General features: G+C 40.1%; 1 protein-coding gene across 1 annotated transcript; it reads right to left on the bottom strand.

Annotated features, from left to right (window-relative positions):
* On the bottom strand, positions 1–7895 carry tuba8l2 (tubulin, alpha 8 like 2). The gene is made up of 4 exons (XM_056258681.1): positions 7721–7895; positions 3666–3888; positions 1125–1273; positions 1–1034 (listed from the first exon to the last, which is right to left on the bottom strand). Exons 1-4 carry the CDS (start codon positions 7721–7723, stop codon positions 60–62), a joined length of 1350 nt encoding a protein of 449 aa, XP_056114656.1. The 5' UTR covers positions 7724–7895; the 3' UTR covers positions 1–59.
* Between the last annotated feature and the right edge of the window lie 7445 nt (positions 7896–15340).

The raw sequence follows: 15340 nt of genomic DNA, 5'->3' as shown, positions 1-15340 counted from the left end.
TATGTTAAGCTTTATTTTATTAGATTTTTCTGGTAGAAAAATAACAACAATTTTCCATTTTAGTACTCTTCACCCTCCTCCTCTTCCTCGAATGAATCAAGGCCCACTTCTTCGTAGTCCTTCTCCAGAGCTGCCATGTCTTCTCTGGCCTCAGAAAACTCTCCTTCTTCCATTCCCTCACCCACATACCAGTGCACAAAGGCCCTCTTGGCATACATCAGGTCAAATTTGTGGTCGAGACGAGCCCAAGCCTCAGCAATGGCAGTGGTGTTGCTAAGCATGCACACCGCTCTTTGCACTTTGGCTAGATCTCCACCAGGAACCACAGTTGGGGGCTGGTAGTTGATGCCCACCTTGAAGCCAGTGGGACACCAGTCAACAAACTGGATGCTTCTCTTGGTCTTGATGGCAGCAATGGCCACGTTGACGTCTTTTGGAACCACGTCTCCCCTGTACAGCAAACAGCAGGCCATGTATTTTCCGTGTCGTGGATCGCACTTCACCATCTGATTGCATGGCTCGAAACACGAGTTGGTGATCTCAGCCACAGAGAGCTGCTCGTGGTAGGCCTTCTCGGCGGAGATTACCGGAGCGTATGTGGCAAGGGGGAAGTGGATGCGAGGGTAGGGCACCAAGTTGGTCTGGAACTCTGTTAAATCGACGTTCAAGGCGCCGTCGAAGCGGAGCGAGGCGGTGATGGAGGAAACAATCTGACTGATGAGCCGGTTGAGGTTGGTGTAGGACGGGCGCTCGATATCCAGGTTCCTCCTGCAGATATCATAGATGGCCTCGTTGTCCACCATGAAGGCACAGTCGGAGTGCTCGAGGGTGGTATGGGTGGTCAGGATGGAGTTGTATGGCTCCACCACAGCCGTAGACACCTGGGGAGCTGGGTAAATGGCAAACTCTAGCTTGGACTTCTTTCCAAAGTCAACTGAGAGACGCTCCATCAGAAGGGAGGTGAAACCTGAGCCTGTGCCTCCACCAAAACTGTGGAAGACCAGGAAACCTTGCAACCCCGTGCATTGGTCGGCCTGTGTGGAAGAGGGGACAGAACTTGCATTTTAGTCTCTGTTATTTTGATCTTATTGGCAAGTACATGTAACACAATTTTTTCACATTACCAGTTTGCGTATGCGGTCCAGCACGGAGTCAATGATCTCCTTGCCAATGGTGTAGTGGCCACGGGCATAGTTATTTGCTGCATCTTCTTTGCCTGAGATGAGCTGCTCAGGATGAAACAGCTGGCGATAGGTGCCTGTGCGGACCTCATCTGGAAGAATAACATACCGGTGCCGTACAAAGTTAGTGCAAACAAATCACCAAATCCTGGACAGTGTTGTTACCTAAAACTAAAATAATTACAAAGTACTTAAGTACTTTAACATTAAAATGAAAATAAAAACCAAAAGATAGTTAATATTAATTAATACTAGAATTGTCACAGTTTTGAGTGTTTTTCTGTCTTTGCTTTCTCCCTGCCTGTCAGTTTCGTTATTAGTTTCTATGGTTACTCATTTCATTAGTTATTCTGTTCAGCTGTTGTCTAATTAGTTCCCTTTGTTGTTCCCTGTATACAAGTTCCCTTGATTCATTTGTGAGTTGTCCGGTCTCGTCAGGGTATACGTGTTGTGCTATGTTCCTGCCTTCCTCTGTGTTTGTCTTATTGATCATCTAGTGAAGACTTGATTTGTGATTTATCTTCTTCGTCGTGTGTTTGTATACAACCCAAACGTGACATAAGACCGGACCAAGACAATATTTTGTTGTGGCGTTTTTGTGGGTGTTATTTTTTCCCCATGGATCTGCCGGCAGTAAGACTGTTATGCCTGGTGCAGATGGACCGGTCGCTGGAGGATTGTACCCAGGACTTTTTAGATCTGGCATGCCTTGTGCACTATTCGGATGACTCGCTCACTGTTTTCTTCCACACCAGCCTGAGCGAGCAGGTGAAGGCACGCCTGCTAGCGAACAGTCCTTGTGAGGACTTCTCCGCCTATGTGGAGTGGGTGCTGGTGAACAATGAATCGGAGTTCACGATCGGTCCTGAGGAGGACACCACCAGCCCCACTCCCAACTCAGAGCCCAGCCTGACACTACCCAGTGAGATGGACACGACGCCTGAGCCCACCGTAGACGGAGAGCCAGCGCAAGGAGCGACTGAGCCCGAGTACACGTCTGACCAGGTGTGTGAGCCGGCTTCATCGTGTGCCTCCATAGGAGGTTATAGTGCAGTTCGAGGGGATGAATTGGCACCTACACAGCCACCGAGGGCGAGTCATGGGTTTCTGGACAATGGGTTTGGGAAGAGGATGATTCCATGCCCCCACTGATACAACCCGACTTTGAATGCCTACCTTCATCTGCGCTGGTCCCACCCGGCCTCCCTCTCCCGCCTCTCTTCTGGAATCACCTAATTCCTGACCAGCGCCTTTCGTCAGCCCCTCTGTTTAAGCCTTAGGGTTCGCTTGGGTCCCCCTGCTCTCCGTCTGCACCTAAGGCTCTACCACCATCAGTCGTCCTCATGGCCACGTCAAGGAAATCCCAGCCATGGCTCCTCCCTCCTTTGACACCGCCGTGGGGTTTCACCCTGGCTGGATGCTGGGGTGCCACTTAGCTCCTGCTCCGGGCTTCTCCATGGTTCATCCCACCATCTGCACCACCCTGGTTTCACCTGTCACCTCTCCTGTCCTCGTTGGGACTGTCAGCGCGAGGTCGCGCCTTTCAGGGAGGGGGCGTACTGTCACAGTTTTGTCAGTTTGACTGTTTTCTGGCTTTGTTTTCTCCCTGCCTGTCAGTTTCGTTATCAGTTTCAATGGCTACTCATTGGATTAGTTATTCTGTTCAGCAGTTTGTTCCCTTTCTTGTTCCCTGTATATTAGTTCTGTGTTTGCCTTATGAATTATCTAGTGAAGACTTGATTTGTGATTAATCTTCTTCCTAATGTGTTTATATAACCTAAAAGTGACAATAATAGCATATAAATACTAAAATAGCACTAATCCTGACCCCTATACCTCTGGAAACAAAATAACATTTAATTATCAGTGATACAAACCAGATTTGCTCATGGTTATATTATTATAATAATTTAGATTTCATTAAATAATTATTATAATAATATATTATGAACTATTATTTATTAAGTTACATTTAATTTAAATTATTTAATACAAATTATTTTTTATAATAATTTTAATTTAAAAAATCTATATATTTTCGATATAACAGACCGCTCTGCTCGGTTATCAAATTACTCAAACTTTAACATTAAAATGAAAATATATTTTTTTTTATTTCAAAATATTAATAATATAACCGTATACAAATCATATTAAAAAAAAGGATCTTGACCCCTATGCCTCTGAAAACAATTATCGGGGTTTATTAATACGAAATCAGTTTGCAAAATCATTGTTTGTGATAATAAATGTAATTACTAATTGAACACTGTCTTTTATCCAGTTGCTTATAAATGCAACGTTTTTCACTGCCAGATGAAGACTAAAATGGTTGAAACATTGCATTTTAACAGTGTGCCGTCCCTTTTTCTTTCTATTATAGATGCAAAGTGCTGATTGGCGCTGCAATGATTTTAATGTATTTACAAATGCATGACCTCTTATGGCTTGTTGCCTTAAATGTAACACCATGATGATATTTACCAATGACCGTTGGCTCAAGGTCTACAAAGATGGCACGAGGTACGTATTTCCCAGACCCAGTATCACTGAAAAAGGTGGTGAACGAGTCATCATGACAACCCACTGGTCTGTGGTCGGGCATCTGGCCATCGGGCTGGATACCGTGTTCCAGACAGTACAGCTCCCAGCAGGTGTTACCCATCTGGACGCCAGCCTGGCCAACGTGGACAGAGATACACTCACGCTGTGGAGAGGAAACAGATTATTAGTAACCAAGTAGTGCTGTATGGCATTGCAAACACAACATATTAGGTGATTTAAGAGGAACACTACAGAAAGTACTAACAACATTCATGGGACATTTAGCAGTCAATCAATACACATTTCCAAACGCAATATGAAAATCAGTCTATTTACTGAATATACCGGTACATACTCTTTACTGACATTTCTGGTCAATGTCTATCCAATAAAGGTGCATGTAAAAATATATTGATTGCATTTAACAATAGCACAAACCATAAAAAAAAAAAAAAAAGACATGTTGCTGCCTTTCAGACTTTTGTTTTGCACACCAGGGGGCAGAAGCAAACAAAAATGGCTCTTAATGGTGGGAGGTAGGCTTATTACACAATGTCAGTCACAGATGACTGACATCTGCAGCTGACAGGACAGGACAAAAGTACTGGCTGGATCACTCAAAACCCCCAAACATGTTTGTCGTCAGCCATGGGTTTGTGTTGATCTAGATGAGATGGCAATCCTGAGATAAAGTCTAAGCCAGCCTTGAATTCGTATCATGACATGTTAAACATCTCTGTTTGTTTGGAAAGGGAGTTTCCTGAAAGACTCGACCTGGGAACCATTTACGATGTGACATTTATGGCACTATTGGCAGACAGGCCTCCTAACCCTCATAGTCGTTATTTTCTCTTCGCACATACACACAAAACACCTTCCACAAACATTTCCTCGCTCCTCACACACTCTAGCAAGTCTGAAGCAGCATGAAAAGGCTTGAGGTGTCGACATCAGCCCCAACAGGTTTATATCAGACAACAGAGCAAGCTGCACCCTAATGTGGAATTTTAGTATGTGTGCTATAAAGGGAGGATGAAAGAGAAAATATAAAAATAAATATATAAAGTTATGTTCTGGTTTTCTGTGGCCTTGTTACAATAAATTTATGAGACCGCGAAATGTGCTGAACTACTACTGTTCAGATGTTTGGGGGTCAGTAAATACATTTGTTACAAAAATTTTTTTATTTTATTTTGAACTTTTTATTCATCAAGAAAAAAATTAAGTACCAGGCATTTCAAACTGATGTCTGCCAAAGGAATAAATGTCGGTGTTGCCATTAAGCATTCACATTTTAAGACACCGGTGCAACGGGTCACATGGTTGCAGTAAAAGTGCTCTGTAATGATTCAGCACCTAAATCTGTGCCTGCGCTCCAGAGAGATGATGGCCTACATCAGCCTGAGAAGAAATATCCAGACTCTGATTCTCCTGTCTGCATGACTCTTCCTCTAAATTCATTCTCCTGGGGTTGGGGCACTATTTTTACCCCTCTGTCTCTTTCTGCCTATTGGTGAGTCAGTGGGGAGGGGGATGGTACATTACACAGGCACATGGGACTGCCTAGTTTGGGCATGGCAGCCAGGTTAGAAGTTATTTATGGGTTGTTACAGGTCATCTTTCTCCACTAGCTCTTTTCCCCCCCCAACCAAACCCTCCACCACCAACCCCACAATGAGTTGTCTTCCTGGATTTGTTTTTATTTTATTTATTTTTTACTTCTGGAAATTCTGTTGTCTCATATTTCTTGTTCTCTCAGTATATACCTGGAAGTTGAAATGTAAAAAACAGAACTTTCTTTACCCCCTTTTTAAAATAGTTGCAACAAAAATATCGCATAAATGTGTTTGGGTGTTTCTCCAGTTTGGAGAAATCATTATTTTTCCAATTCTTTGACTTTCACCATTGGAGATTGATTGTACTGACCATAGAGCCAGATATTAATACAAGTTTGCTAAACAACGCCCTAATAGCGGTTTTGCTATTTGTTAACATAATGGCCGACATGACCAAGGTGTTGTCAGCAGAAAAAGAAAATCATTTCAGAGGGTGGAGCAGGTTATTTAATTTTTGACAAAAGATTACATTGAATAATGTGCACGATTCATCCGACCATTAATTGACCCGATTTAGTTTAGAAGTGATTATCCTAAAGTATATGTAATAAGCACAAATTCACTTGTTCATTTAAGTGAATTTGATATTTGTTTTTACCTTCAACCGAATAATGTGTAATGATTGCAAAAAGAGCAAATAAGTGACTTATGGTTACAAAGTGTAAGGTGAGATATGACAGAGACTAAAGTTTGTTAATTGTTAACTTTACTGGGCGGCAACCGACGTCATCTCATGATTTGTAAAGAAAAGAATAGAAATGTTTTTTTTTTACTAGAAATAAATGAGCAATTTCACATTGCAAACCTAATTTCCATGCTTTAGAGAGCCAGCTTGCAAAATATTAATGTTTCAGAGAACAATCACTAAGAAATCCTGCGAAATGTTTCTAAAGGTTCAGATGGCATCCAAAAGACAAACACAATGTCCTCATGAGTGTGACTGGGACTTTTAGAATGCGAGAACCAATTGTCCTTGGAATTCAGCATAAACAAACTCCTACACACGTGGTTCTAATATATTTTCCATGTAAAAACCGGCTTGGAGACTCACAACACTTCTTTAGTTCTTAACAGGGGGCTTGTTGGAGCTAGTCCATTTTGCAATGCATGTGGGTTTATTTCAAACGACTGTTGGCACACAATATTTCACACAATTACCCAAAGCTTTAGATTCTAGAAGATTCACAAACTATGAATCACCTTACTGAATGATGCCGTCTTAGTCATTAAGAAAAACATTTATTTCACCTTCAACCATTATTACGCATTTTCTGATTAAGATGCCCCTTTCTCTTATTATTATGCATATTTTCAACCAGCATGAACATCTTTGTGTCTTTTTTTCTGGATCATGGGACATACTGAGGAGCCACAACAGTGTTCAGTAAAATCACAAACACACCCATAACCACACCCATAAGTGCTTAAGGCATAAAGCTCTTAGTTCCATAGTACTGTCTATATGACGTGCTGGTAAAATATGGTCAAATCTAGCTATAAAAATAATATGGCATATAAAACAGTAAAATTAACCATTAAGACTATTTAGGCTAGTAGTCACTTTTAAAGAGACGGTTAGAGTCATATATAGTGCATTAGACTTATTTTATTGTTATTTTTTGCTAATGCGTTATTCAAAATACGCAGTTAATAAAATGCATATCCTTAGCTCGCTAGGTTTCCATCCAACTGTTTTTATGCGCATTTTGGAATATAAAAAAAAACGCTAAATGGAAACGCCCAGATTCTCAAATTCAAAAAATGCGCATTTAAAAACTTGTGGCCTCAAGTGACTCGGATGAATATTTTATGCGATAAGAAACGTGCGCATAAACTACGATGGAAACAAATTCCTCTATACGCATCAAAAAAGGTCACATGACTGTGCGGTGAGACGACAATAACTGGACCAACAAGCGGACCGACCTCGTTGCACAGCATCTAAAATGCTGCTTTGGTTGTTCTAAAATGCCTGAGCATAGTCTGTCGTCAAAGTGTCTCGGTATAATTCCCGCTTAAAACTGTCTAACTGCGTTCCCCAAACAGCAGCATCCGCATCAGAAACGTATATAACATGGCCGCGTTTCGTTTGCGCGCTCAATATTATAGGCCTATGCTAGCTGCTATACTACACACAGTGGCTTATCCTACTGCGTCAGCTTCCATTTTTCAAAGTAATATTTATCGCCAGTTTATCGGGAAGTGACGATTTAATTATCTTTGACTCGCTGGATGGAAACAGTGCTTTATTCGCACGTGTTTAAAGCGATATTCCGATTTTGAGAGCATAAGTTAAATGCATCCGTGTTCAATATGTGTACTTACAGGCAAAGAGACTTTCACAGTAGATCTAACAATAAAAAATAATATTCTACTCACCATTTTGCTTTAGATTTGGGGGTTTTTTTTTCGCCGGGAAAATAGTTTGATGAACACTTGTCCTCTCACTGCGTACCTGCAATGTGGTATGAGTGAGTCAGTCTCAGTGGCGCACTAACAGCAGTTTGATTTTATACTACAGCAACTCAGAGGAGGGGCAACCTGACACTCATGTGAAGCTGTGCCTGTGATGCAGTATATTTAGACACAAAATAAAGAAAAGAACATGCAAAACAACGATACTATTTTTTTTTTTTAATTCAGGGACAATAATTCAGGTCAATGTGGTATTATGTCTATTAAGCTACAGTTATTTTATTTAAAAATATATATTACTTAAGGAATAAATCTAACGACATCAAGGTATATACACTGTAGTGTCTTAAGATAGACAAACAAATTAGCTCTTTGTTGAAGCTTTAATGCCGAACGCAGAGCAATATCAACAGGCACGACAGCCTACGCAGCATGTATATTTTCTCATACGACACTTCCTGTTCTCCCCGTATTAACCCCGTAACTGCTGGTGCAACGTGGAGTCACATTCCTGCCACACATATTTGCAACACAATAAAAGTTTTGCAAAAGAAAATAAAGTTTTGCAAAAGAAAAATAAGGTATTGAGCAAAAAAAAAAAATGCACACAAAAAAAGAATTATTTGCAAAAGAAAAATAAAGGATAGAGAGAGAGAAAATGAGCAACAAAACAAAAAAATATTAAAAATAAAATAGAGCAAAAATAAAGACATGATTAATTGCAAAATTCATTGGCAGCTGAAAAGGAAGCTTAAGAACATTGATCCTATCTATGCAACAGATTTTTTAGCAGCAATGATTTTGCAACTCTTTCCATGGCCAGAACTACTAATTCATTTGCAGCGATCCTTTTATTCTGCGTTTCAGTCAAGTGTGAGCTCGCAATACCGTTTTCCCTTTCTGCTTCACTTTTCTGACTGGTTGCATCCGAAATAGCATACTTCCCTATAGAAGGCTAAAAACAGTATGTGACAAAAGAGTCGATGTATGTCAGAATTCACAGTACTCTTAAGAGTGTAGGCAAAAAGTACACGGATGGCCTACTACTTCCGGAAAGATTCTGAAGTGTGTATGCAGTACACACTCAGTATGCCATTACACAGTGTGGCTGCGTCCTAAATCGCATACTTCCCTACTAAATAGTAGGTTAAAAACAATGTGACAAAAGAAGCCAAATTAGCAGTACTCATAAAAAAGTAGGCAAAAAGTACCCAGATAACCTACTACTTTCTGAAGTGTGCATATGATGGACACTTTACTTTCCAATAAGGCCACGGGAGAGGATTTGTGAATGACGGTAAAGTGACGTAACTGACACTGGTGGGTCACATGATAATGAGAACATGGCAAATGTATTATTTCAAAACATTACATTCATACTAAACACACTTATACTATAGAACACACTTTTTTAGCAGTCGTGAAGTAATTACTTATTCAAAATAAGTACCTACTCAGAGAGTATGTGATTTTGGACGCAGCCTGCGTTTCACTTTATGGCACTGTTTTCAAATGGGGCGAGGTCAAGGGAATGGGGCGTGTACAATGGGCCTGGCCACACCCCTCTCAAATTTATGTCATCAGCGTGAGACGCAGACCACAACACGTGGCTGAGGAGGAGTGGCATGCGGCCGGTGGATCATTTCATTTTATTCACTGGCATTAAAACGTGCGTGGTTTAGTTTTGCTAACTAAATGTGTATTAACAGCGTTTGCTCAAGTTAAAGAAGTAAATAACACAGTTAAAGTGGTGTTTATTATTAGCTGTAGGCTACTTGCTAACGTGAAGTGTCTGAAATAGCAGCATCTGCTGTTTATTTCTCTCAGTGTGCACTTTTATACTGTTGATAGATTATTTTCTTTAATTTGATGAATAATACTTATTATTGTCCACACTTTCACATTCACATCTCTCCAGCCGGGATATAGCTCTAATTTTTTTTTTTTTTTGTCTTTATTATGTTTACTAATGCCTTCCCATTCACTGTTTTAATATCTAATTTCTTTGGTCAGACTTCTCACTTCATTTTGACTTTTTTTTTTTTTCAAAAGCCCTTCTTAAAAAAAAACAATCATTCCAATGTTCTTTACTTTTCAAAATTAGTCATAAAACATAATTGCTCCTAGTAACAGGGCTAGCTAGCATGTTAGCTTAGCATAGCATCAAATCATGACAATTTATAGATTAAACCATGTTTTTCAACCCACTTTAAACCCACTTTATAACACCAGTTGAGTGTTGGAAATAACCTTCTGTGATCCGATGTGGCTTCTTATCACAGAATGAGGCAAAAATATATTTTATCGAATGAAAATTCTGTCATTAATTACTTACCCTCGTGTCGCTCCAAACCTGTAAGACTTTTGTTTATATTTGGTACACAAATGAAGATATTTTTGATGAAATCTGAAAGCTTTGTGTCCCTAGACAGCTACACAAAAGTTCATAAAGAGATCCTAAAACTAATCCATTTGAATTGAGTGGTGTAGTCCAAATTTTCTGAAGAGACTCGATCGCTTTATATGATGAACAGAATTATTTTAGGCTTCTATTCACATTTAAACATTCATCAACACACATCATTTGAGGTAAATGGAAGCTCAAGCATGTTTACTTGAGGTGCGAGAACCACTGAGGTTCATTCTCTTGTACGCAGCACATTTGAGCTTCAGCAAGAACCAATGAGGTTCATTCTTGTGTTACGCATGCAGCACATTTGAGCTTCTCCAAGAACCAATGAGGTTCATTCTCGTGTTACAGAGCACGGTTAGGTTGAGCTTCTGATTAGATTCGCTGATCAATGTTAATGTGAATAAAATACAATTTAAACTGTTCATCATATAAAGCGATCAAGTCTCTTCAGAAAATTTGGACTAAACAGCTTGATTAATTATTTTTACGATCTCTTTATGAGCTTTTTGAAGCGTTAAAGTGGTATTTGCTTAGCGACAGAAAGCTCTCATTTGTTTTCCGAAGATGAACGAAAGTCTTACGGGTTTGGAACGACATGAAGGTGAGTAGTAGCCTAGAAATCTAGACGCACCCTAGCGGCAGCAAAAAATATTTTGCAGCAAAGTGTGATGTAGGCCCTAGGTCTGGCTTGCAGGCTAGGTGAGTAGCCTAATGACAGAATTTTTATTTTGGGGTGAACTATCCCTTTAATACATTGTACATATGCATTGTTATCATGAAAATACCCGAGATGGCTTGAAGAAAACAGATAAACCATATCATCCTCACAAACGTGTTTGTCTTCGTTTTTTATCAGTAAAAACTTTCATGAGTCATGTTATTCAGCTGCAGCGATCTCTGGCATAGACAGTAAAAGAAATGGACACAGCGACACCGTTGATTTCAACGGAGAGAGTTGAAGCCCAACATGGGCACTCACTTCCTGATAGCCAAGCGCACTGCGCAGGCTCAAACTGAGCTTGACGACGTAGTTGTCACGTGAGCAACCGTTCTGACCTTCTAGTAGCTGTGCCGAGACAAATCTGAATTGAAATCTGAAACAAATCTGTTGTTGAAATATTTTGTCCTGTTGCTTTTATGAACTCTCTATCTATGGGCTTCTCCCTTGACTTTATGCCTCCATGTCCACCCGATTGCCTCATAGACAGTAAACGATTGCCTACGAGCTTCTACTTCTGTCTATACGGTAATTTCTCTACTGTGCGACAGAGCGTCCCGTGGTTATGACGCAATCGTTAGCCTATTTTTACAAGAATGGCTTCTACGGGGCCATAACGTAAGATACAAAGTAATGGAGCCTTTTATACATTGTCGTGTTTCTTTAGAAATAAATAATGGACAAATGGAGTCTTTGGACGCCTCAGATGTAAAGTTATTCGCTGTCAAAGTGATGCCAAAATGAATGGGAGTCAATGGGATGCTAACAGCAGGTGATAGCCAGCTACAATGGCGGCCCCCGGAGGCAGCTTCAACTTCCGGCTGATGGATTACCCCCTTGGTTGAAGCCCAACATGGGCACTCACTTCCTGATAGCCAAGCGCACTGCGCAGGCTCAAACTGAGCTTGACGACGCAGTTGTCACGTGAGCAACCGTTCTGACCTTCTAGTAGCTGTGCCGGGACAAATCTGAATTGAAATCTGAAACAAATCTGTTGTTGAAATATTTTGTCCCGTTGCTTTTATGAACTCTCTATCTATGGGCTTCTCCCTTGACTTTATACCTCCATGTCCACCCGATTGCCTCATAGACAGTAAACGATTGCCTACGAGCTTCTACTTCTGTATATACGGTAATTTCTCTACTGTGCGACAGAGCGTCCCGTGGTTATGACACAATCGTTAGCCTATTTTTACAAGAATGGCTTCTACGGGGCCATAACGTAATAAGATACAAGGTAATGGAGCATTTTATACATTGTCGTGTTTCTTAAGAAATAAATAATGGACAAATGGAGTCTTTGGACGCCTCAGATGTAAAGTTATTCGCTGTCAAAGTGACGCCAAAATGAATGGGAGTCAATGGGATGCTAACAGCAGGTGATAGCCAGCTACAATGGCGGCCCCCGGAGGCAGCTTCAACTTCCGGCTGATGGATTACCCCCTTGATCTCTGGATGCCTTTGCCCATATAAGGGATTTCCTGGAACGTCATAAGATTTTTGTCTCTATCCCTATTTTTTTACAGTCTATGCTCTATCCCCCGGTTTCACAGACAAGGATCTCCCTTATTGTAAAATCTCTTAAACTCATTGATAACAATAAGAACAAAAAGTTTCAATTATGATTATTATTTTTTTTTACTGGTTGAGGTGTCATTGTTATTTCTCTGTATTTTTTCCTTTCTCTTTCCTTTTCATTTTATGTTAATGTATTCAATGCAGTGCTGTGTTTTTTCTGGAAATAACATTAATTAATTAATTAATTAATTAATTAATTAATAAACTTTTCAAAACACAGATTAAAAAAGAAAAAAAAAAGAATGGCAATCCACGCTTTGAGCTATTGGTTGCTCGTGTTTTTGTTTTGAGCTATTGGTGTTATTCATAACTATTGTGATGTTCTAATTTTGTTGTACCATAATGTAAACTGAATGTTCAAATAAAGCATTAAAAAAGGTTTCACAGATGGCTTATTAGTCCCAAACTAAAATACATGTTCGAGCTCTTTTAACTGAAAGAAACTTGCACTGACATTTCTTAAAATATGTTTTGTCTCAAGATGCACACCAGTAATGTTTTTCTTTCTTTCTTCTAAGGCACGTTTATAAAAGCTGCTCCTGGATTAATCTAAGCCCTGTAAAACCGGACCATCTTGAGGTGCAAATAAATGTTTAAGGCCAGACAAGTAATTTGTTGAGGTTGATTTGTAAAGAAAGACTACACGCCGCACATATATATTAAAACGTGCACATAGACTAAACACGTACTACGCATGTGCACGCCATCAGCGTTTTCACAGGTTTGCGTTTTTTAAGTTTGCACTGAGGCCTTGTCCACACGGATACGGGTATTTTAATAACCGGAGTTTTTCCTACAGCGTTTTAAAAAAAAATCCCGTCCATACATGCTCGGTCTCCGTCTACATGAAAACGCAAAAACACGCTATCAAGCGTGGTCAAGAGCATGCCACGCCAGCAGGCGGCGATATAAACCTTAACCGTAAAGCCACGTTGGCCAATCAGAAGCGCAAATCCATAGACAGTATAAGAAGTGGACAGAGCCATCCCATTGGAACAAAGTTGAGACAGTTGAAGCCCATTTTTAGCGATTTTTGAGCACTTCCGTTCCTGACGCGCAGACTCAAACCGACTCAAACTAAGCTTGATGACATGAGCAACCTGTCTGACAGACATAAATCTTCTAGTAGCTGTGCGTGAAAATTGCCAACGTTAATCTTGCAGAGACGGGGAACTTGAGCAAAGAGTTCTTTGGCGTGAGTGAGCAGGAGTAAGTATTCCGTTGCTTTTATGGACTCATTATCCATGGGCTTCTCCCTTGACGGGACGTCCCCCCGATTGCCTGCGAGCTTCTCCTCCTGTCTGTACGGTAATTTCTGTACAGCGCGACAGAGAGTCGAGTGGTTATGACGCAATCGTTAGCCTATTTTTACAAAAACTGTTTCTACGGGGCCATAATGTAACATAGAAGGTAATGGAGCCCTTTATACATTGTCGTGTTTCTTTAGAAATAAATAATGGACAAATGGAGTCTTTAAACGCCTCAGATGTAAAGTTATTCGCTGTCAAAGTGACGCCAAAATGAATGGGAGTCAATGGGATGCTAACAGCAGGTGATAGCCAGCTACAATGGCGGCCCCCAGAGGCAGCTTCAACTTCCGGCTGATGGATTACCCCCTTGATCTCTGGATGCCTTTGCCCATATAAGGTATTTCCTGGAACGTCATAAGATTTTTGTCTCTATCCCTATTTTTTTACAGTCTATGCTCTATCCCCCGGTTTCACAGACAAGGATCTCCCTTATTGTAAAATCTCTTAAACTCATTGATAACAATAAGAACAAAAAGTTTCAATTATGATTATTTATTTTTTTTACTGGTTGAGGTGTCATTGTTATTTCTCTGTATTTTTTCCTTTCTCTTTCCTTTTCATTTTATGTTAATGTATTCAATGCAGTGCTGTGTTTTTTCTGGAAATAACATTAATTAATTAATTAATTAATTAATTAATAAACTTTTCAAAACACAGATTAAAAAAGAAAAAAAAAAGAATGGCAATCCACGCTTTGAGCTATTGGTTGCTCGTGTTTTTGTTTTGAGCTATTGGTGTTATTCATAACTATTGTGATGTTCTAATTTTGTTGTACCATAATGTAAACTGAATGTTCAAATAAAGCATTAAAAAAGGTTTCACAGATGGCTTATTAGTCCCAAACTAAAATACATGTTCGAGCTGTTTTAACTGAAAGAAACTTGCACTGACATTTCTTAAAATATGTTTTGTCTCAAGATGCACACCAGTAATGTTTTTCTTTCTTTCTTCTAAGGCACGTTTATAAAAGCTGCTCCTGGATTAATCTAAGCCCTGTAAAACCGGACCATCTTGAGGTGCAAATAAATGTTTAAGGCCAGACAAGTAATTTGTTGAGGTTGATTTGTAAAGAAAGACTACACGCCGCACATATATATTAAAACGTGCACATAGACTAAACACGTACTACGCATGTGCACGCCATCAGCGTTTTCACAGGTTTGCGTTTTTTAAGTTTGCACTGAGGCCTTGTCCACACGGATACGGGTATTTTAATAACCGGAGTTTTTCCTACAGCGTTTTAAAAAAAAATCCCGTCCATACATGCTCGGTCTCCGTCTACATGAAAACGCAAAAACACGCTATCAAGCGTGGTCAAGAGCATGCCACGCCAGCAGGCGGCGATATAAACCTTAACCGTAAAGCCACGTTGGCCAATCAGAAGCGCAAATCCATAGACAGTATAAGAAGTGGACAGAGCCATCCCATTGGAACAAAGTTGAGACAGTTGAAGCCCATTTTTAGCGATTTTTGAGCACTTCCGTTCCTGACGCGCAGACTCAAACCGACTCAAACTAAGCTTGATGACATGAGCAACCTGTCTGACAGACATAAATCTTCTAGTA

This window comes from Rhinichthys klamathensis, unplaced genomic scaffold (assembly GCF_029890125.1).
Source record: "Rhinichthys klamathensis goyatoka isolate OS25496 unplaced genomic scaffold, OSU_Roscu_1.1 h1tg000157l_1, whole genome shotgun sequence".
Lineage (NCBI taxonomy): Eukaryota > Metazoa > Chordata > Actinopteri > Cypriniformes > Leuciscidae > Rhinichthys > Rhinichthys klamathensis.
This window is presented reverse-complemented; position numbering and strand designations above follow the sequence as displayed.

Bases quoted from the DNA above. Each gene is read 5' to 3' on its own strand.
- tuba8l2 (XM_056258681.1), bottom strand. The intron at 1,274-3,665 runs GTAAATATCATC...TTATTCTTCCAG, and splicing joins CCTTGAGCCAACGGTCATTG to ATGAGGTCCGCACAGGCACC. The intron at 1,035-1,124 runs GTAATGTGAAAA...TCTTCCACACAG, and splicing joins TGGACCGCATACGCAAACTG to GCCGACCAATGCACGGGGTT.